The sequence below is a fragment of the Nannobrachium achirus genome (assembly GCF_963921795.1).
Source record: "Nannobrachium achirus genome assembly, chromosome: 20".
Lineage (NCBI taxonomy): Eukaryota > Metazoa > Chordata > Actinopteri > Myctophiformes > Myctophidae > Nannobrachium > Nannobrachium achirus.
In genome coordinates, this window is record NC_137827.1 from 43,711,583 (window position 1) to 43,733,924 (window position 22,342).

A 22,342-nucleotide genomic window follows, 5' to 3' on the forward strand; every position below is an offset into this window, starting at 1 on the left:
CAGAGGCAAGGCTTAGCTTGTAGCGAAAAACAGCGGATCTACAAGTTCACAACGCGTCGCACAGTTGAAGAGCTGAAGATCTGCTATTTTCGGCACGCGACGCAGTGCCGCAGTATTTATCGTTGTGATACAGAAAACATATATACTATTTTTTCAATCTTTTTTTTTAGTGTTATATTATCAATAATATCTATTAGTGTTTTGCCAATTATTTAGCGGCCTACTCTCAATATCCTCATGGCCCATCAGTAGGTCCCGGCCCACAGGTTTAGAAGAATCGCTGATCTATTCTCCACTGCTATCTGACTGTGTATGCGCTGTGTGTTGCAGCTGATGTCCAGTGGTGTGTACCAGAAAGGGGAGGAAAATGAGGGTGTGTGCGGTTTCCTGGTGGATGACATTAAACAGGAGGTGCGGCGTTCTTCTCGGCTGGTAGGTCTTTTTTTCAGATTCAGAACAACAGCTTTCATTATGACACAAAAACAACAGTCAACAACAACAACAGAAAGAATGGAGAGGAGCATTGAGTCGTTTGTGTATCATTTGTTTCAATGTCTTGCTGTTGGGCAGAAACCTCTCATTCTCCATATTTTATATTTAGTTTTTTGTAAATCAATGTCACACAAAAGTAGCAGATCTACAAGCTACTTTTCCATATTTTTAATCCTGAAAAGTAACAGTTTTGGACTCTTATTGGGAGTCATGATTTAGATTTTAAGGTGGATTTGTAATGAAAAACACTTCTTACTCCTCCAGAATACTTAAATACAGTATTTTCTGGACTATAAGGTGCACCTGACTATAAGGCGCACTGTCAATGAATGGTCTATTTTCAAACTGTTTTCATATATAAGGCGCACCTGACTATAAGGCGCACATAATAGACGCTACCGTTGCGTTATGCATCAAACAGATGGAGCTGTGCTAAAGGGAATGTCAATGTCAATGAATGATCCATATATAAGGCGCACTGGACTATAAGGCGCACTGTAGTTTTTTGAGAAAATTAAAGTGCGCCTTATAGTCCGGAAAATACGGTACTTAAAAATAGGTTAACATTAGTAATAACAAATATATGAGAGTATTTAGATGTGTGATCTACAAATAATAACACATCTAAACCTTCACCCAATCTCTTTGTCAAAAACAGACGACCTACAAGCTCACATGTTGCATTGTGACACATGATGAGCTTGTAGATCGGCTATTTTCGCAGAATGTTTGCCTATTATGACATATCCAGAAGAGGAACGCTAGGGTTCGAGTGGTTAATTACATCAGCTGATTCGAACGACAAGCTGCATTGCATTAAACCTGGGCTGTGTTGATGGGAAATACAAAATGCATACCGTTCTGAGGGTTGATGTGTAAAGACGTGTAGGAAGTTGATCATGTCTTATTCTGTGCACGTGTGTAGACCTGTTCGGGTTGTAAGAAGAAGGGTGCGTCAGTGGGATGCTCTGTTCGATCGTGCAGCAAGAAGATTCACTTCCCCTGCGGAAAGAAACTACGTTTCATCTTCCAGTTCACCGACCTCTTCCCGTGAGTCAAATCACTATCCGACGCCTGATCTATACTTGGCCTGAAATAGCCGAGTGCCACTGACGATGAAGTATACCATAACTAAGCATAAAAGAAATGTGGCGTCTCGACCATATGGAATTTATTCGAGCATATAGAAAGTATATGTCCTGACCTCAAGGTTTCTGATTCCCCCCTGAACAGAGGTTATGGGAATCCATAGATATGTTTCATTAATGTATTTACTATAAAATATTACCAAGATGTTTTAGGCCGGATTTAGACTGCAGTCAAATGCAGCCCAAATCCGATTTAGTTCTCAAATCCGATCTTTTGGCCCGACTTTTCACAATGCATTTGCAAGTGACCAGATCGGATCTGTGCGTTCAGATTGATTTTAATAGCGTCAGCCCAAAGCTGCCCTGCGGCAACATATCTGCTTTGGTTACCGTGGTAACGACGTCCTTACAGTGGAGCTCCTCGCTCGGGTTGCGCAGCAAGTGACGTTTGGTCAGTTTGATGTGACTTGCATTTGACTTGCGTATAACTCTGGGGTGGATGTCGTTACTGCTTTCAGACTAAGACGGATGTCCTGAAATCCGGATTTGAAACCACCTCTGGATGTGGTTTCTAGAAATCGGATTTCATGTGACCTGTCTGCATTTAGACTATTTAAAAAAAAATCTGATTCCACTTTTGAAGTGACTCAGATCTGATTCAGGCTAGATTTCAGTGGCAGTGTAAATCCGGCCTTTGTGTCCACACTGGGCCCTGAACACTGAGCCCTACTGTTTGGAGACTAACCCCTTTTACTCATATCTTCACTCCTTCTGTGCACACCTTTCCTTGGTTTCCTTTCTGCCTGCAACATAATACTCTTATCTTGACCAACAATAAAAAAACGTAACCATTTGCATTGGCTAATCTAAATATACTTTGACCTGCATCTCCCAGGGGTCCTTAGTATTACTCGTTAACTCGATCTGTATTTAGGTCGACTGAAAGATGTAATAAAATGCACCAGCCTGAGTGCCAAAGATGGCACAAAAAGTCTCACATGCTCTGCCATTCTGTGTATATGAACATGTCTGTCTGCCTGTCCGTCTGTGTGTCTTTCTGTCCCTCCTCAGGTCTTTCTGTGCAGACCACAGTCCGGTGCAGACTCACTCGGCCTCTTTGGACCTTAGTCTTCCTCAGTCGTGTTCGGTGTGTCTGGACTCCATCGAGCCCACCCTGTCCTACAGTGTCCTCAAATGTCCCGCCTGCCACACCAGCTGGTTCCACAGGGACTGTGTCCAGGTAGGACAGACAAACAGGTGGCATGGTTTGTGTGCGTGCATGCGTGCTGTGATTGACAAACAGTTATTGTCACACTGATGAAGGCTTGTTAGCCGAAATGCACCGTGTCAATTTGAGGCAAATGGAACAATATAAAAAAATACAGACTTTTATTTCTGAGTGCAACCCTCCATGGTTTGATTTGTTTTGAGTTGACCGCATGAACTCTAGCGTCCCCCTATTCTAGGCATCTGATAGGCGAACATTCGTCGGAAATGGACAATCCATGAGCTTTGTAGATCAGCTTTTTCTATTCTTTCTTTTTATAATAAATTTTCTAGAGCAAAAAACGGAGGAGCTTGTGGGACCCCGGTAAAAATAATAATATATGGTTTTAGTGGTTAATGGATAACAGAGCTTAGCTTTATTTCACATAGTTTCTGTTTGCTTTCTTTTCTGTCTGGCAGCACCAGGCCCAAAGCGCAGGTCTTTTCTTCTTCAGATGTACGCTCTGTAACAACAAGGACAGCTTCCAACAAGAGATGCTGCGTATGGGAATACACATACCTGAGAGGTACAATACTATATCGTCACTATCTCCAAGTTTCAAATTAGTAATCTTTCGCAAATTAAAGCCCTGCTTACAAGCCCGTCGCACAAAAGTAGTAAAAACAGCAGATCTACAAGCACACAAAACCTCTCTCCGCGAGGCGTTGTGTGCTTCTAGATCTGCTGTTTTCACATGTTTTTTTGTGTTTTGTTTGCTTACAATAAATCATGTTAAATAGTTCTATATTCCCACATGAATCATTTCTATAGTGCGTGTGTGTTCAGTAACATGGGTTCTCCCCAAATCTCTCCCAACTCTTTGGTAAACGGAACATAAATTGGCATACCAATTTCATCCAATCGGGGGAGAGAACTCATACAGAATGAACATGTGGAGTTGAAAGTGATGAAACAAAACCATTTTTTAAAATTGGAATTGGATCAATATCAAATTTAAGCTGGTAAATGGTTTCTCATTCCTGATTGGATTGCATTTTCTTCTCTATTATTAAAGTGCTGGAGAGGGGCAGACTGTTACTGGACCAACTCTATTGCAATGATCTCACTTGCGGCGTTTTCTTATTTGTTTTAATACATTTTTCCCATTTCAAATTTTGGCCACGGACCCCCATCTCAAAATATCTAGTTCCAGGGACCACCCAGAAGCAAAATTTGAGATACAAACGTTTGCTTTAAAAATACATATGTTCAAAGATCTTTCACAACTTTTTCAAAAATAGCAGACTCTACAAGAGTGCTGCGCTGCGAGCTTGTATATCTGCTATTTTTCAATAGTTAAAGCATTCAATAATTCTAGGCCTAAATGGGTTAATGTGTGTTGCTGACCTCCTGTAGAGATGCATCATGGGAGTTGGAGGAGAATGCGTTTGAGGACCTGCTGGAGGTCTACGAGCACTGTGATGCTCCCGTCTGCCTCTGCACGGATGGACGCACACACTCTGCCAAGTCTGGGTACGCTGTGTGTGTGTGTGTGTGTGTGTGTGTGTGTGTGTGTGTGTGTGTGTGTGTGTGTGTGTGTGTGTGTGTGTGTGTGTGTGTGTGTGTGTGTGTGTGTGTGTGTGTGTGTGTGTGTGTGTGTGTGTGTGTGTGTGTGTGTGTGTGTGTGTGTGTGTGTGTGTGTGTGTGATCAGTATGTTATGTTGTAGGTAGGGATAGGACGATAATCAGTATCATTGTTTATCGTGAAAAAAAAAAAGGAAGAAAACCCCACATACAATAATCCTATCGTGGAATCCTCCGTCATGCACTGGGATCAATTCACCTTTTATTTGCCGAGCTGCATATACGGTACCATTTAAATCCTCTATAATTGGTAAACCAGACCTGGAAATAACTTACTTGATAGTCTTTTTTTTCACTCTTGACCAAATCTCTCTTTTTAGAGCTATTTTTTGGCAAATATTCCACCCCAGGATTACGGATGTTGGGGATATTTAGATTATCGCGATAAACCTTAAATCATCCATTTTCATATCGTCCCATCCCCACAGGTGGTTCGCGGTGGTTCGCTGCAGGCTGTGCGGCTCCAGGGGAACCCACCGGAAGTGTTCTGATCTGGAGTTGTACACCACAGACTGGGCTTGTGACGAATGCACTCTGGCTGTAGATGGGAAAGGTAACGCTTGTTTTTCACTGGTCCCATCTCCTCCGCCCTTCCTCTTATTGTCCTTGTTATAATTGTGATTATTTTGTTTTATGTTGCTGCTGGTCACAAACTGTCAAGGAATGAGTATGTATATTGTTCTCAACTAGTCAATAATCAATCAGTTAAACAGTGGTGTAAATTAAGTACATTAACTAAAGTACTGTACAATTATGAGGTATTCTTTACTGGATTATTTCCAATTTTCTACTCCACTGCATCTCAGAGGCAAATATTGTATTTTTACCACTCCACTATAAATATTTGTAAACTTTAGTAAGTAGTTAGTTACTTTGATTATTACAAAATACATTACCCACTTCAGCCCCAACATACATTTCGGCCATTTGAAAATAGCCGATCAGCTATGTGCTTTGTGCAAGCTTTGTGAGCTTGTAGATCTGCTATCCTTATACATAGCAAATTTGTGAAATTGGATTTTCTGTATAATGAGTATTTTCTACTTTTGGTTCTTTAAGTACATATTGATACCAATACTTTTGTACTTTTACCCTAGCCTGCTTCCAGACCATAGACCCTGCCCACTCTCAGAGTGGACTGTTTCTCTGGTCTGGAGCTGAGTACATGAATCGGCAGTTATCAGCCAAAATCTTCGGCTGCTCCAATGAGCGCGAGGGGTGGGTCTAACGAATATCCAATCCATAACGCAGCCCGTTTTTTCAAGCGACGTCATCATCAGAGCGTCATCATTAGAAGACGAGGTGCTCACGAGGAGACCTGTAGTGATTGGTTTTTTTTAAATCAAAGCACCTCCCACCCCCCTCCCTTCCAGAATTCGCCCACAATAGGGCACAGTTTCAGACCACTGCGTGAGCTGAGTCTGAGATCAGGCTACTTTTACCCATGTCCATTTTGAATTCTGGACTTACTTGACTTACTTACTTGAAACTTGTAGTAAAAGTATGTTTACATTGCAGTATTGATACTTTTACTTTTACTTAAGTATAACATGTTGAGTTCTTTTCCCACCGCTGCAATGAAATGATCAATGTGAATCCACTGGTCCTGTCCCAGCCTCTGTCATCCAGAGAGGTGTTTCTCCTGAGAAAGGTCAGAGGAGAAGTCTTCTGGCCAAGCGCCAGCGCTCCTCTCTTCACTCCACGGTCACCTGTAAGAGGTAAAAACTCACTCATACAGTTGCAAACCCATTTTCTTCTTATCGGTCAAGATATGTCTTTTAAGTAATGATTCACAATATGAAATATTAACAATATATATCATCTGTAGCATATCGATATTGGTCGATATTCGGTCGACCATTGGTATCGAACCGATGTCAAGATAATTCCTATAATTTTTCACCGATATTCGTTTGAAGCTTTGAAAATATTTATATTTTTAAATCAGTAATGAGCTCAATATAAATATATGAATATATAGTAATTTAATATATTGGTATACACATTATCCGATAATTGGTAATACATTTGCCTTATTTTGTTTTGTAAATGTGTCCTTTTCTCTTCCCTCTCCCTCCCTCCCGCCCTTCCCATCTGTCTCTCTGTGTCTTTCTCTCTCTCCCCCCCCCCACTCCATTTTGTCTTTCAGGCCGTCTCTGTCTACAAGTACTTTAACATCAGAAGAGATTCTCCAATCTTTAGCCCTCCAGCTCACCTCCACCTCTTTCCACTCTCGGTCCCAGTCCTCTTCCCCAAATCCCCCTCACCCCATCCGCACCCAGTCCTCGTCCAAAGCCCAAGGGCAGCCGTCTCCTTCCCATTACCCCCAGTCCCTCCCCGCCGGTTCCCCGGTGGAGGTGAGTGGAGACCAGGCTCTGGTCGCAGGGCTGTCCCTTCTGAAGAGACCGGACTTCAACCCCACGCACAGGCTGACAGTCAGGTCAGTGTCACGATACACTCAATGAGCTCCTTTTTCGTCTGACTCCAGCCTGTCACTGATCTGCTATCAGGCTTAAAGTCGCAACGAGATCCTACCCTGGCCTGATCCTGTGTCTGTACAGGACGGTGTGTTCACCTAAGGATGAAACGATTAATGAAGTAATGGATTAATGAATCAAAACAGAATTTATTAACATGAAATGTTTGTAACTGAGCAGTGCTCTATTTACAACTTCTGGTGGTGCTATTATTTTTATTATTTCTTTTTTTAATTTTAACGTAATGTTCTGGTCAAAATGTATTGCATAGATTAATAATAAAATAAAATGAACATATTAATCGATTATAAAGATAATTGTCGCAGCCTTTACACTTGCCTTGATTGAATGATTGACTGACTGATGTTTTTATTGACAAATGCATGCATGGACATATTTTTGCTCATACAGTATCTGTCAAAAGAGCTCAAGAACTTAGTTTCACGGTGGTCCTTTATTTTATTTTTATTTATTTTGTATAGCTGTGAGACGATTGTTTCCTGATTCTTCTGGTCCTGTGTTTGTTGTGGTGCTTTCTTCGTCAATAACTTGCCAACATCTGTATTCAGGTTCAAAGACGGCAACAGGACTCCGTTTCAAAGCACCCCTTGTGGTGGTGGTGGTGGTGGTGATGATGTGTCCAGGCGTTACTTCCTGAAGCTGTTGGTGGAACAGATCCAGAAGTGTCCTGTGTTCGAAGGTCCAGACAGACAGAAGAACCTGGCACTGGATGCCCAGGGTATGACCAGACTGTCTGTGTGTGTGTATTAGGGATGGGACCATATGAACATTTCATATGATAGTCGGGGAACCACATGCCCAAAAGCTTAAGGAATAGGGTTGAACCTGTGATGTTCTGCCGCACTTTTTATTTCTGTTTTATCTATTCGTTTGGTCATTAAGGTCCACATAATGAGAGGCCTGCTCTTCCGGAAACATCGCGAAAAAAAGTTATGGCCATTTGTATATTCACTGTCCCATTGACTCCACTAGAAATATTAAAAAAATAAAATAAATCTAATAAAAAAAGAACATCACAGGTCCTCTCCCATTTTGAGGGACTGGATCCCTATGACGATTATTGTGATTGCGATTTACGATATTATCACGATAATCAAAATCCATTTGGCAACATTTGCCAAACAAATAGCAGTTGCGACGCGCTGTGAGCTTGTATATCGGCATTTTTTTTGGCAAAGACATTTGATAGAGTGAAAAAATGACTGTATCAAGTACGTATATTCCCAAGTACCTTTTACCAATTATAGTGGTACCGGATATGCAGCTCTGCAAATAAAAGGTGAATTGATCCCAGTGCATGACGGAGGACGATATCACGGTAAATTAAATCTCCACGATACGATTATTGTGAGTGTTTTTTATCACGATGGACGATATATCACTTATTGTCCCATCCCTATAATATCACTTATTGTCCCATCCCTAGTATGTATATTGTATACTATGTATAATTGATGTTCAGATTGGGAGCTTGTATCTTGACATGGCTGTCTGCCTCAGTAACTGCACGTAGTTTGTAGTAATTGTAGTAGCATTGCCATTGTGGGTGGTTTTACCAGCGGCATAACTTGCACGAGACTGCACCGGTGTCATTTTCTCTACCATAGTTTGGACAATATGCCAATATTCCAATAAAGGCTGGAGCATTCACGGAGCCTCACTAACATCACCACCATTTATATCCAACACCTTTAGTGATCGATGACACGTGATGCGTTGTGAGCTTGTAGATCGGCCATTTTTGGCAGGCGATGCTGTCGTTCGGCAGAGGTACACATCGCGTCATTGATTAACGTGGGAGAGTGCGTAGTACTGCGTCGAAAGTCTAGCCAGTGCAAAATGCTGTTACCCCTGTTAGTGTTGAAGGTGTTCTAGGGCTGGCCAATAAATATACATATATATCGATGTTGTGATATGAGACTACGGTAAATATCACAATGAGTTGTGAGCTTGAACATCTAATATTTGTGTTACTTCTGAACAGAAGTATGATGAAGTGAGGCCCTACTTTACGAAAAATCGTACACATTTGAAACTACAAGGTTTCTGCCCGGCAGTGACGATATGCTAATCTGTGCGTGTGTTACTCCCTGCCTGTCTGTCTGTCCACCCAGCTCTCCGTGAGGACCTGTACTATGACGTAGGCTGTCTGCTGGCGTTGTCCCTGGTCCATGGAGGACCTCCTGTCCGCTTCTTTTCCCCTGCCCTGTTCCAGTGTCTGTTCAACCACCCCAGAGACTCCCCGCTGCCGCGCACGCACATGACACACGACACACACTGCACACGACAGGTCAACATGGTGAGTTAACCCATTTAGACATGCATTCATGTCACTCTAGATTTTAACCACTTTTTATGCTTTAACTATTGAAAAATTGCTGATATACAAGCTCACAAGATATGCAAGCTTGTAGATCTGCTATTTTTGAAAAATCTAGAAACGTCGTGCAAATCTTGGAATATACATATGTAACTAACATTTTTGCCTCTGGGGGTCCCTGATACAATATTTTGAGATGGGGGTTGACATGAAAAGGTTTGAGAACCACAAACATACAGACATAGAAACATGAGTTTTTCCAAAACTCATGTAAAAAGGATTTAGAAGACATTTATAGAATCTGGTCATAAATATTGAAAGACTTGCACAAATCTACAAGATTTTTCAAAAATAGCAGATATACAAGCTCACAGCGCGGCACCGCTGCTGTGTTTTTTCTGTAAATTCACGCACTGCTTGATCGTACTACAGTGTCACACAGAACTGAACTATCAAAAGTAGCAGATCTGCAAGCTCGAAGCGAGCTTGGAGATTTTCAATTTCAATCCTGAAATCCTGGACAATTAGCTTTCCACCCAACAACGATATACTTTATGTATTTTTCACTATTACTGCTACTGTTACCACTGCTAATATTATGCTACTACTGTCATTTCTACTACTGCCACAGTGCCACTACTATATATTAGTACATAATTATACTCTGTTAGATTATTTTTTCCTTTTTTTTTTTAAACACGCACAACTTTCAGAGAGCTTAATTCAATTCAAATATGCTTTATCTCACTCACTGACTGGTCGACTGACTGGCTAGTTATCTGATGCAGTGGTTCTCAACCATTTTCATATCAGGGACCCCCAGATTGATATTCTTTAGGCCACCGACCCCCATAATAAAAGATGTTGTGCCGTAAGAGAAGATTTGTGTTAAAAGAAATTCAATTTTACATTTTTCTTCCCCCAATTCTTTCAAATATAGCTGAAGTATAAAATAGGGTTAACGTGATTAAAGGACCACCTCACCTCTGGGACAACCAGATCTTATTTTATTGTTGTTTGGGACACGATCAACACAAACAGTTATTTTTTTGTATTCAATCTGTGTTTTTAGATATTTTAGTATTTCAGCATGCTACAGCTGGTCATATGATGCATTTTGCATCATATGATGCCATAGATTATGCAATATCATGCTACAAAGCATCATATGACCAGTTGTAGCATGCTGAAATACTAAAATATCTAAAAACACAGATTGAATACAAAAAATAACTCAGGATTGTGTTGATCATGTCCCAAACAACAATAAAATAAGATCTGGTTGTCCCAGAGGTGAGGTGGTCCTTTAAACCGATTGTGATATATATTAAACTAATGTTGCTGGGGACCCCCTGGAAGACCCCACTTTGAGAACCACTGATCCGATAAGACTCGCTGTACGACCAACTGACTGGCTGGTTATCTGACATACTGGCTGTACCGTGTGACTGCCTGGCTAGCTGTGATAGATGGGACTGTTTGACTGAACGTGGTATTGACCGCTTGGTCGGTTGACTGTCTTGTAGATAGCAGAGGCGAGGTCACTGGAGGACCTGAAGGAGGCCGTGGCGTCGTGTCAGCAGTTCCTGGAGGTGGCCGGCTGTCGGCGAGAGATCAGCAGCCTGGATGACAAGGAGGCTCTGGTGGAAGATCTGGTGAACTTCACCATGATCACCAGGATGCAGCTACCACTGCAGAGGTGTGTGTGTGTGTGTGTGTGTGTTTGTATTTATACTTCTACTGGGTTAGTCAACTTTTGAGAAATAGACATCGTGAGCGCAAATTTCCTGGTCCTCAAGAGAAATAAATGGTTGTTTCTACCACTTTTTCGAGTCACGTGTTCAAATACTGGATTCTGATTGGCTAAATTCCGGAGGTTATGACAGAACAACTGCCGCAAAGTTGTGTGAGGACTTGTCCGAGATCAATGCGCCTCAGTGTACATCCGGGGACTTCAGGAGGTAGTCGGAACACCTTTCCCCCAACCAACAAATGACCGTGGCAACGGTCCTATGTTTACTAACGTGAATGCTATAGTCGCCGATTTATTTGGATCCAATGCAATCCGCCAACTTTAAAGCCCCTTTTCTCTGAACCTATGCCTTTCTGGAAGCGAACAGCCTCTATTTACGGCCAGAACGGTACTTCTAACTGACGTTAGCTTAGCTGTAAGCTAGACGCATGGATTAGTATGGAGTTGGCGCCATCTGTTGGTGAGTAGAAGATGTTGGTGGAACTATCTGCTGTCTCGCGGAAGTTTTATAGGCAATAATGATTGTAACTTAAGATCCTTGCAAGTTACAACTATGTGTTTTCTTTCATGTATAAGGGAAAAAGTGGTAGAAAAGCTATTTACCACTCGGGGTCGGACATTATGCTCTGATAATGTCCTGTGTGAGGGTGTTATCGGACTCGGCTTCGCCTCGTCCGATCACCCCCTCACACAGGACATTATCAGAGCATAATGTCCTCTCACTCGGGGTAAATTGCTTACTTCTAATGGTTTCTAATGGTGTACTAATAGGAAAGATTCAGCACTGGTCCCTATCTTGCACGCCGCTTTACCCCTTATCCCATTCGTATCATTTTGAAAAACATTTTAAAATAGTTCAAATAACAGATCTAAAAGCTCACAACGTGTCGTTGTAGATTGGCAGGTCGAACCTTTTTAGAATGTTTTGGTAAAATATGGCTAATAGGTTTAGGGATAAGGACTAAGGCGGCTGCAAGATAGGGCCCTTACAGCTTAGGTTTATGGGATATCTTCAGAGTTACAGTATACCTGATTTATACTTGGTTATTTATGTTCCCACAAGTATGGTATTACAAACGCGTGTGTGTGTTTGCCGACAACTGAATTTACATGCACTTTATTGGTATGAAACACAACAGCACTTGGCAGTAAACCTCAAACTGAAAAATGACCGTTTTATTTTCTTTGTGTCTTTCTCTAGGCTCCGTGAGGGTCTGTGTACTCTGGGTGTGTTCAATCAGGTCCAGTTGTTTCCAGCTGTGTTCTACGGTACGTTCTGCAGTCCGGCAGATAAGCTGACGGCTCACAGCACAAAGTGGCTCTTCACTGTCAACTTCTCCACGCAGACAGACAGGCAGGAGAGAGAGACAGCCGTCTTCAGCTACTGGAGACACTTTCTCCTGGAGTGTGAAGGTAAAAAGAAAAAAAAAAACACTTCACATTGGGTGATACGACTTCAAATATCGCCATTATGTCACACTTTGAATGCTATTTATTTTATTTTTCAAGTGAAAATGGCAGAACTGCAAGCTCACAAACTTGCAGATCACCTATTCTTGTATGCCATCATTGTACAAAAAAAGTATAATGCAGGGTTAGGGTTAATCAGGCTAATCAATTTAGTCGATAATAATAATAAAAAATCCATATTGATTCGATACACACAATTTTTATCAAATGAAATTACATGCATTTTGATTATCCAATTAACCTACTTGAGCAAGATTAAGTCTGTTAGAGAGGTTCTACATTTCTGTTTCAATATATTCACGGTTAATTGCCCAGGCCTACTTTGCATGAAATAGACTTTTTATTTATTATTATATACAGGGTTCCCACGGTCATGAAATTCCTGGAAATATTTTGAAATTAGAAAAATATTTTTCCAGTACTGGAAAAGTTTTGGAATTGATCAAGGGTCCTGGAAGGTCCTGGAAAAATAGCTATGCATTGTCTTTGTTTATTGATTTTGTTAATACCTCTGAAAAGACAAATTAAACATTGGCCAAATTGTCAAATATTAGAGGCAGAAATTGTGAGAATAGCATGTAGATCGGCTATTTTCACAATAGAACCGTGTTATACAAAATTCCTCAACTTAGTTCTCGTCAGGGTGCCGGGGTCCCCAGTTAAAATATGATTATTTCTGAGGTCACGGCCTGAAAAGGTTGAGAACCACTGGCATACACTACCTGTCTTTAGGCATTGCGTATAGGAGTAAGCGACTTGTTATTGAGCGGAATTATTGTTATATAGTCCTGGACATTAGGTTAAATATTCTGGAAAAGTTTTGGAAAGGTTTTGGAAATTAATTGGTAAAAATGGGTGGGAACCCTGTATATATACTTTTTTTTTTTACATTGAAACGGAAGAGGACATGAAACTAACCCTCTCCTCTTCCTCTCCCAGTCGGTAGGACGTCTGTATCTCTCCAGGACCTCCTGCTGTTTGTCTCTGGGGTGGAGGAGATTCCTGCCGTGGGCCTCTTCCCTCGTCCCACCATCGGCTTCCGCCACCCCTCCTCCCACAGCAGAACCCTGGGAGACCAGGAGGAGGAGGAGGAGGAGCAGAGAGTGAGAGATGAAGGTCACAGAGGAGGAGGAGAAGGTGTCTCTCTGCTAGACGAGGGAGAGTGGGACAAGCGCAGAGGAGGGATGGACGGAGGGGGGAATGGACAGACGAGTGGAGAGGAGGAGGAGGAGGAGGAGAGGGACGGGTGGAGGGATGATTGTGTCTCTCCCGTGGTGGATCCCAGCACAAACAGTCTGTCTTTGCCCGTGGTCTCGTCGTATAACGCCTTTAAGACCAGCATGGAACTCACTGTACACAAGTACACACACATGAATTGATAGACGGGATGGGATGGGTGACCCGGGGTAACGCAGGGTTTATTATGCAGTACATGAGTTGTAGTGCGTTGCTGTCGGACGGGAAATCTGTCCAAAACCGTTCCTTATTTATTATTTTAAAAATATATATATTTTCTTTAATGGTCGAAATAGACATGGTAAAATATCTTCACTACTGACATGATTAAGTAGGGCGGTAATTTACGAAGAAACAAAAAGTTAATATGTGGAGACGCAGGGCTTCTGCCCGACAGCAACGATGGGTTAGCCAGATGGAGGGATGGTGAAAGCTTTACTGATGTTACTTTTCATGTGTTAACCTGAGAATCTGATTTTCATTGTAGCGCAAGTTTTTGTTTCTCTTTTTAAAAGTAATATTTTCCACTCATATCATTTAAAAATGGGTTGCACAGTTCACTGGTGTTGTGTTTTTGACTCTTGGGCTCCTTTAACAGCTTCAAAAAGTATTTCTTATTGTTTCAGTCAGTGTTCAGAAATAATTCCTGGTTGAATTCTTGCAGTGACGTCTAGTCATGTCCGTATGAAAGTAGTCTCTTGAGAACAGACTTCAAAAAGGACCTTTTCTTTGACGTTGGCTAGCTAGATTGGTATGAAAGAGGAGCAGCTGAAACACAGCACATTGCTTATGTTTTTTAGAAAGAAGTTAAGAACACAGGATAATTTCCAGATCAGAGGATTGGGAAAGATGAACCCGGCCTTAAAAATAATGGTGCTAAATTCTCACATTTTTACTGAGAATACTTTCCTCCGTTCATATCCTTACGTTTTTTGTCGATTACATTATTTCTTTGTATCTCTTTTGTATTTGTATTTTCTTTGTTATTCGCTGGCTGGATGTCGTAACCTTTGCATCGTCTCATAAAAACAGATCTTTGTGGCACGTTTGTTTGTGTTTACGTGCGTGGTCACCAGCCACTTCATATTTCAACATGAGAGTAAGGAGTTCCCTCTGCTGCACTAGAGTTCATAATTGTTGGGATACTATTTGCAAGTCGGAGCATTTTCAAGCATTGCGTTGGGTCATTTGTGCAGGTTAAAGTAACAGTTTATTTAGTAACAGGCAAACATGTTAAGTCAATCCTCAGTGGTCCTTCATTGGAAGATGCCAACTGTAAAGTAATCAAACCAAGTTGAGAAGTGATTGTTCTTTTTCCCTTTTTTGGGGGGTATTCTGTATATTTATATAATTTCTTCTCGTTAATTACTTTTCTCCTTTTAAAATCTAGTAGATGCATGTTTTTTGCTTGTACAGTTGGAACATTCCTCTCTTTTTTTACTTATATTATTTTGGTTAGATGTCTTGTATGTGCCGTTTAAGATGCTTTTGTCTGTCACATACAAATATCTACAGTATTTTCTTTCTTTCTTCTTTTTTTTTTTACACTACAGTGAGTAGGCATGTACAAAATGACCGCAACCTAAACTTTTTATGCTGGAACAGTAACATGGTCTCTGCCATTCAGAAATAAATGTTTCAACTTGAATTTGAGTGTTCATCTCGTTTTATAAACAAACAATACTTATTTTGCTGTTACAGTATGTGTCTAAATACATATATGTCAAGCTGATGAAGGAAAAGTGTCTACTTTGTTAAACAAATGTGATTAAGCATAAGCAAAGCAGATTCATATTATATTAAATGTTTTAAAAACAAGTATGAGCCTGCGAAATAACCTTAGTAGGCCTTTTATATACAGTAAACCACTGGTTGTCAAAGTTGGGTCCGGGGACCCCCAGGGGTTCGTGAGGGAGTTCCAGGGAGTCCCCAGCTAAATGATAGTTGGGAACCAAAATGATTGGGTATGTCAGTCCATGTGGTTCCATTTGTACACTCAGAGTTAAATCAACATTGATTTTACAATATAAATTAGAGTTTCAGAGAATGACATTAAATCAGGGTCTGTAGTCTAAAGCTTGTCAAACTGGGGTCCTTGAAGTTAAAATGGTTGGGAATTACTGCTATAGCCGTAAGAATCTTCTCTTATGGGGGCCCCTGGCATATCTTTCCAAATGGGGCTACTCGGGCTAATAGTGTCAATTTGTGGGTCCTTGATATGAAAAGGTTTGGGAACCACTGCATTATAACTCCCAGCGTGCATTACTAGTAGTGGCCACCGGGTGTCGCCATAAGCACGACGCGTTATTGGAATGGACACCCGGGCTCCAGGGAAACCCCGCCCACCGAAGCTTTTGATTGGCTGAAGCGGAGCTAGGGAGCGCTCAATTGTAGTCGCTTGGACAGGGCGTTTATCGTGGGCTTGCCCAGGCCTTACGGCCTGGGCATAAATATAACGATTGCATTCACCACGGCTTCGTAACTCGCGCGGCGCTCCGCCGGCCGCGCGGCCCTGGCCCGCTCTTCGCGGCCACTCGCGCCTGCGGCGCTCGGGGGCGAAGAGCAGGACCAAGGTCCGCTGGCCTTCGCGCCGCTTGCAGTGTCGTGGACAATCGAGCGGCTCCGTCTGGAGCCCGGGTGTCATTTCCAAAAACGCAACCACGACTCAACGTCATCCTACAACAACAGACAGTACCAGTCCCCTGCCACGTCATCCGATGCCTCGTCACCGCATAAACACAAAACATGGCGGCCTCCGTGCGGGAGAAGCAGACAGGTTTGACAAAACTCAACATTTCCGTCATTTCTCCACTGTTTGTTGGCAGTCCGATGCACTTCTCAGTGTGTAACGTTGTGATAATTCCCCTCCAAACGGAAAAATAGTTTATTTTGTATTTAGTTATGTCTGTGGCGTGTGGACAGAGATGTAAATCAATGTAGACTAGAGAGTGCCATCATGACTCCAGCCATAGCGTCTTCCTGTCAATTAACTCTAATTCAAAGTGTTTCTGACATTCTTCTTATTCTTATGCTCCGTTATGTACAATAATGCAAAACTCGCTGACTATGAAACGCCTATGAAATAAATAAACACCTTGTGGAATGGCATTATGGCAATGGTTGGTAGCTGTCAAGCTCAACACAAGCTAGGATTAGCTAACAGCAGTGGTGGATAAAAGTACTATTTTTTTATTTACTCAAGTAAAAGTATCAATGCTGCAATGTACAAACACTGTTAAAAGTAAACGTACTGAATTCATATATGGCTTTGTATAAGTGGTTAATGTATGTTTTGTAATACGTTTTGGACATTGGAATTAGCCTACTCAAGTAAAGTACAGTACTTGAGAAAAGTTAGTTACCTGTAATGTGTATAGGGTTCCCACGGTCATGAAATTCCTGGAAATATTTTGAAATTAGAAAAAAGTTTTGGAATTGATCAAGGGTCCTGGAAGGTCCTGGGAAAAAAATAGCTATGCATTGTCTTTGGTTATTGATTTTGTTAATGCCTCTGAAATGACAAATTAAACATTGACCAAATTGTCAAATATTAGAGGCAGAAATTGTGAAAATGGCAGATCTACATGCTCACAACGCCTCAGAGGCAGAAATTGTGAAGGCGTTGTGAGCATGTAGATTGGCTGAATTATTGTCCTGGAAATCGGGTTAAATATTTTGGAAAGGTTTTGGAAATTAATTGGTAAAGATGTGTGGGAACCCTGCCGGTAGTTACTTTCCACCACTGCTAAACAGTGAGTGCTGCATGTGGTAACCACTAGCTAAATATCTCGGCTAATGTGGTCAGTAGTCTAGTACAGTGGTTCTCAACCTGTGGGTCGCACATTATTTTGGGTTGTCCCCAGATGATTTTGTGCAACATTGTTTTCTCACTCAACAGTACCAACATAAAGTTTAAGTGTATAGAGAGGGTATTATGCACATTTCTAAATTGACAATTTAATGACTTTTTAATACCTCTAAAATGACAAATTGGAAACATTGGCCAAATTGTCAAATATTAGAGGCAGACATTGTGAAAATAGCCGATCTACATGTTCACAACGTGAGCCTGTAGATCGGCTATTTTCACAATAGAACCATGTTAAACAAAATGTAATGCCTCAACTCTTGGTGCTCATCAGGATGGAGGGGTCCCTAGTTTAAAATATGATTATTTTTGGGGTCATGGTCTGAAAAGGTTGAGAACCACTGTTATACACAGTAACACCCTCCTCACTCTGAGTGTTAATTGGTACATGAACACTGAGGATGTTGTTGTTTAATAACAGTATGTGGGTTGACATGGTTGGAAGCAACCCTGGTTTAGGGTTTAATTGGTGCTGGCACAAGTAGCAACAGTGTAATTAAAGTAACTACTAGCAATGTTAATTTCATTTATTTGTTTATTTAAGCCCGGATCAGAGTGTACGGTGGAGAGCTATCCACCGGTGGAAAGCTTTCCACCTCAAGTCAGAAAATAAGTGCAGGACATCATAGTACGCCACGGTGGAGTCCTATTCACCGTGACTGACTTGTCTAGATTGACCAATCAGTGAACGAGGTGTAGAGCCTGTCTGTCTGATAGTAAAAACAGAGAGATGTGTTGGGACTCGCGGTGGAAAGCTCTCCACCGCGAGGAATGATGTAACGTTGTAGTTTCATGACTCAAAAAGACTCGAAAAGACTACACCGCGGTGTAAAGCCTTCCACCGCCCAGGCGACTATGATGCCGGCTTTAGACGTGACAATGCATATTCATGAACATTACATGAAGCAATGTAAAAACACCGGATTTAGCAAGATGCTAATTTCCGTTATCCCCAAACATCAACACTACTGACTTAACAAGGCACAATAAGCATGCAAATACAATATACACTTTGAAAACAACAGAAAAGAAATAAGAAAAAGAGAATAGAAAAGGTTTAAAACAAGTAGACCTACTCTATTGTGGACCGACAAGTCATACATTGCCCTTAGTGTGACAGGGAGTTTGTTCCATTGTTGACAACCTTTAATGAACAGGACATTTTGACTTAAGGCAGACTTTCTGCCACTGACCTCACAGTCACCCTAGACACTGACCTGGTATGACCCCTGTCACACAGCCAGACCATTTAGACATTTGTAAACTAAACAGGCATGTTGCTACTAGATTTTGCAAGATAAACGAGGGTTAATCATGGCCATGCTGAGTGCTGACTTGTGGTACAGTGATATAATAACCCTAAATTACATTACAGGTCCGTAACTCTGAGAGTGTACAAATGGAACCAAATGGACCCTTAAGGCCTGTCTATAGTCTCTCCGAAACCGAACTTTTCTTCGGAGAGTTGCGACTTTCCGACGTGCAGATTTCCGTACTCTAATTCGGTGTAATGCTTTTCAGAAGTCGCGAGTGACGTCATTTTGTAGTCGAACCGACGAAAGGTTTGGTTTCGGAGAAAGTATGGACAGGCCTTTACGGGTCCATTTGGTTCCATTTGTACAGTCTCAGAGTTATGGGGGTCCTTGGAAATAAATGTCTGAGAATCGCTGTCCTAGTGGGCTCCTACTCCTGCTCCTATATGTGCCATATATGTGGCATATTATGAATTTGGGGGTCCTTGACATAAAAATGTTTTAGAACTACAGGTTTAGAAGTTTAGGAATCTGTGCTGTTGAGTGTTCTCTTCGCAAAACGTTTTAGAACTGTGTGGTGTGCTTCTCAACTCAGGGGTTTGTCCCCAGCTACGTAAAGTATAGGCGAGGCCTATTGACAATTTTGGATGAAATCTGGCCATGTCAGACATATCTAACCTTCATCGAACCATGGTTCCAACTCCTTCAAAAGAAAATGTTTGAGAATCTATGGTTTCGAGCAGTGGTTCCCAAACGTTTTAGCCCAAGGCCCAAAAGGGAAGTTTGATGTCGGCCCGGGAACCAAACTAGTGAAAATGGTCAGAACTTCACGTCGCAAGCTAGCAAGCTCGTGGATCTGCTATTTTCACTACTTCATAAACGACCCATAAAACTTGGTCCGCGCTGAATAGACCGCAATCTGTAAATGTAATAGCATTAGCAGCTATTTAATAGCTATTTAACCCATTCAGAACGGGTAATTGTGTATTATTATTTTATGCTTTAACTACTGAAAAATAACAGATCTACAAGCGAGAGCTTGTAGATCTGCTATTTTTGAAAAATTGTGAAAATTAGAATTTTGACCCGATTCTATAAGTGTCTTTTCTATGTCAGCAATCTGGCCAGCCATCGTCAACGAAAAGGTCCTTTTCACTTAACTGGAGCTCAGTTAGTCTGTTCTCGAGAGACTACTATGTCAGTGGTTCTCAAACCCTTTCATGTAAAGGACCCCCAAAATGATATGTATTTGGCCACGGACCCACATCTCAAAATATTTAGTTCCACGGACCCCCCAGAAGCAAAATTTGAGTGACAAACGTTCGCTTTGAAAATACATATATTCAAAGTTTTGCACACATTTTCAAGACTGTTTTCAAAAATAGCAGATCTACAAGCTCACAGCGTGGCACCATAGCTAAAGCATTCAATAATTCTAGGCCTAAATTTAATACTGTGTGTGTGTGTGTGTGTGTGTGTGTGTGTGTGTGTGTGTGTGTGTGTGTGTGTGTGTGTGTGTGTGTGTGTTTGTGTGTGTGTGTGTGTGTGTGTGTGTGTGTGTGTGTGTGTGTGTGCGCGCGCGCGCGCATCTTCAGCTGCTCTGCGGCGCATGTTGAACTTCAACTCTCCTCCTCTGAAGAACACGGCAGCTGAACCAGTATGGAAGGTGACGTACACACGTTATTCTTGACATACATAACTTTTATTATGCTCACACATCTCTGAGCTGTATCGGTGTATTCTTCTTATCCATCTCCACTCAAAGTAAACTTTATATATGGACATCGATCCATAGATACTACATTTCTCTAATCTGACTCTGCCAGATGGTAGCAGTAGTGCGTATACTGCATATACCGCACTACTTTTACCATCTGGACTTGCTCTGGCAGACCCGATGTAAGGGGCGGGCCATTTTTTCAAGTTCTTTAGCAGGTGATTGGATGGGGCCGTCTGTCTATCACAGTCTGGGAGTGCCAACTCCAACCACTCATATTGGCCTGTCTGCATGACGATACATCCAGAATCCGCCTCCTGGGTTTTCAACGTGGTCTGCAGTCAGACTCTATTGGCTCAGAGCCCGCCCATAGCTGCTGCTGATTGGTCCGGCCCGGGACTTAACGAGTGATATCAACTCTCCCTGAGCAGGTTCAGATGGTAAAGTAGGGCGGTGCGCACTACTGCCACCATCTGGCCAGTCAGGTTAACATTTCTCATTTATGCTTCAGAAAGTTTGGCTATTACTTGAGTGAAACTGAAATTCCTAGATCATACTGTACATTGCCAACCGTATTGGAAAATGTTCAGCAGTCTTTATTACTCTATTACATAGATACCAGTAAGGTGGCATAAGGGTGAGAAGCCTTGGCGAGTTAGTGCTGAAACAACAGAGACTGACACAATATGTCCATATATGGCCATTCCCAAATGTGGACTTAATTTTGATTACATCAAGGATCTCCATATACTGTATGGGCAGAAAAGGAACAAGGACGGAATTCATTTTCAAGTATGACTCGCGTCGCGGTTGTTTGTTTTAAGTTGGACAAATATGGGGATGACTGATGTCTGACATCATAGATGTCTCACGTCATAGACCACATGAGACTGACAACAATATGTCCATATATGGAGCTGAGGCGTGACGGTCGCGATTATCATTGCTGTTGTCAAAACTATTTAATTTTCCTGCTGTGTGACTGACCTCTGACCACTGTTAAATCCAGGTATTGATCTACGACCGCTTTGGACAGGATATCATCTCCCCTCTACTGTCTGTGAAAGAGCTCAGAGATATGGGCATCACACTGCACCTGTAAGAACACACACACACACACACACACACACACACACACACACACACACACACACACACACACACACACACACACACACACAGTTTCCATAACTCTTTGGATGGCATGAGTTTAAAAGTTAGCATCCAAATGTTAAATGTGTCAGTTATACAGGTATGTATTACACGTCATGTAATTTATACCTACGAGCTAACAACAGGTCATCTGTCTGACAACTTAAGCAAAGCTGTTTGATGATGTTCTAACCGGGCTTGGCTAATGCATGGCTAATTTGCAGTAGCATGTAGTTTATTGACATTTGGAGCGACCCCCTGGTAACTCTGTGTTTAATGGCACAACACTCTAAACTGTGATCTGTTCTTTTGGGGAGGAACCACACCCCATCATCAGAATAAAAATGGCTTCAAGAACACTTGTTAGGCTTTCCATCTTGTTCAGCTTTTACTTTTTTACGTTATGTTTACTGTTTCATGGTGCCAAGGAAGCCACTTGCCTGCAATTTAGGGATGGGACAACAATCATTATTATCGTTCATTGTGATAAAAAATAATAATAATTGTAACGCAGTGATTTTAATTTATTGTGAAATTGTCCTCTGTGTTACACTGGGATCAATTGACCCTTTGCCAAGCTGCATATCCCGTAACCTCTATTGGTAAAACGCTCCTGTAAAGAAAGTCTTTTTCACTCTCTACCA

The 22,342-nt window shown here is 41.7% G+C and overlaps 2 protein-coding genes across 2 annotated transcripts in view; both read left to right on the plus strand.

The window, feature by feature from the left end:
- Positions 1 to 330: 330 nt before the first annotated feature.
- Positions 331 to 14,833, plus strand: g2e3 (G2/M-phase specific E3 ubiquitin protein ligase; the record flags this gene model as incomplete). Its single annotated transcript, XM_080751079.1, is given in 15 exon segments — positions 331 to 432; positions 1,418 to 1,542; positions 2,652 to 2,820; positions 3,267 to 3,373; positions 4,204 to 4,320; positions 4,860 to 4,984; positions 6,047 to 6,149; positions 6,581 to 6,871; positions 7,478 to 7,660; positions 8,987 to 9,034; positions 9,036 to 9,228; positions 10,776 to 10,948; positions 12,204 to 12,415; positions 13,412 to 13,575; positions 14,741 to 14,833. Coding segments are annotated over 15 exon segments (2,202 nt in total). The 5' UTR covers positions 331 to 333.
- A 1,602-nt stretch (positions 14,834 to 16,435) lies between these two features.
- The window catches only part of scfd1 (sec1 family domain containing 1), a 72,044-nt gene continuing 66,137 nt past the window's right edge, over positions 16,436 to 22,342 (plus strand). The window contains exons 1-3 of the mRNA XM_080750749.1: positions 16,436 to 16,484; positions 20,425 to 20,495; positions 21,556 to 21,644. Of these exons, the coding sequence (XP_080606875.1) occupies positions 16,454 to 16,484; positions 20,425 to 20,495; positions 21,556 to 21,644 (191 nt within the window). The 5' untranslated portion in view covers positions 16,436 to 16,453. The remainder of the gene's footprint in view (positions 16,485 to 20,424; positions 20,496 to 21,555; positions 21,645 to 22,342) is intronic.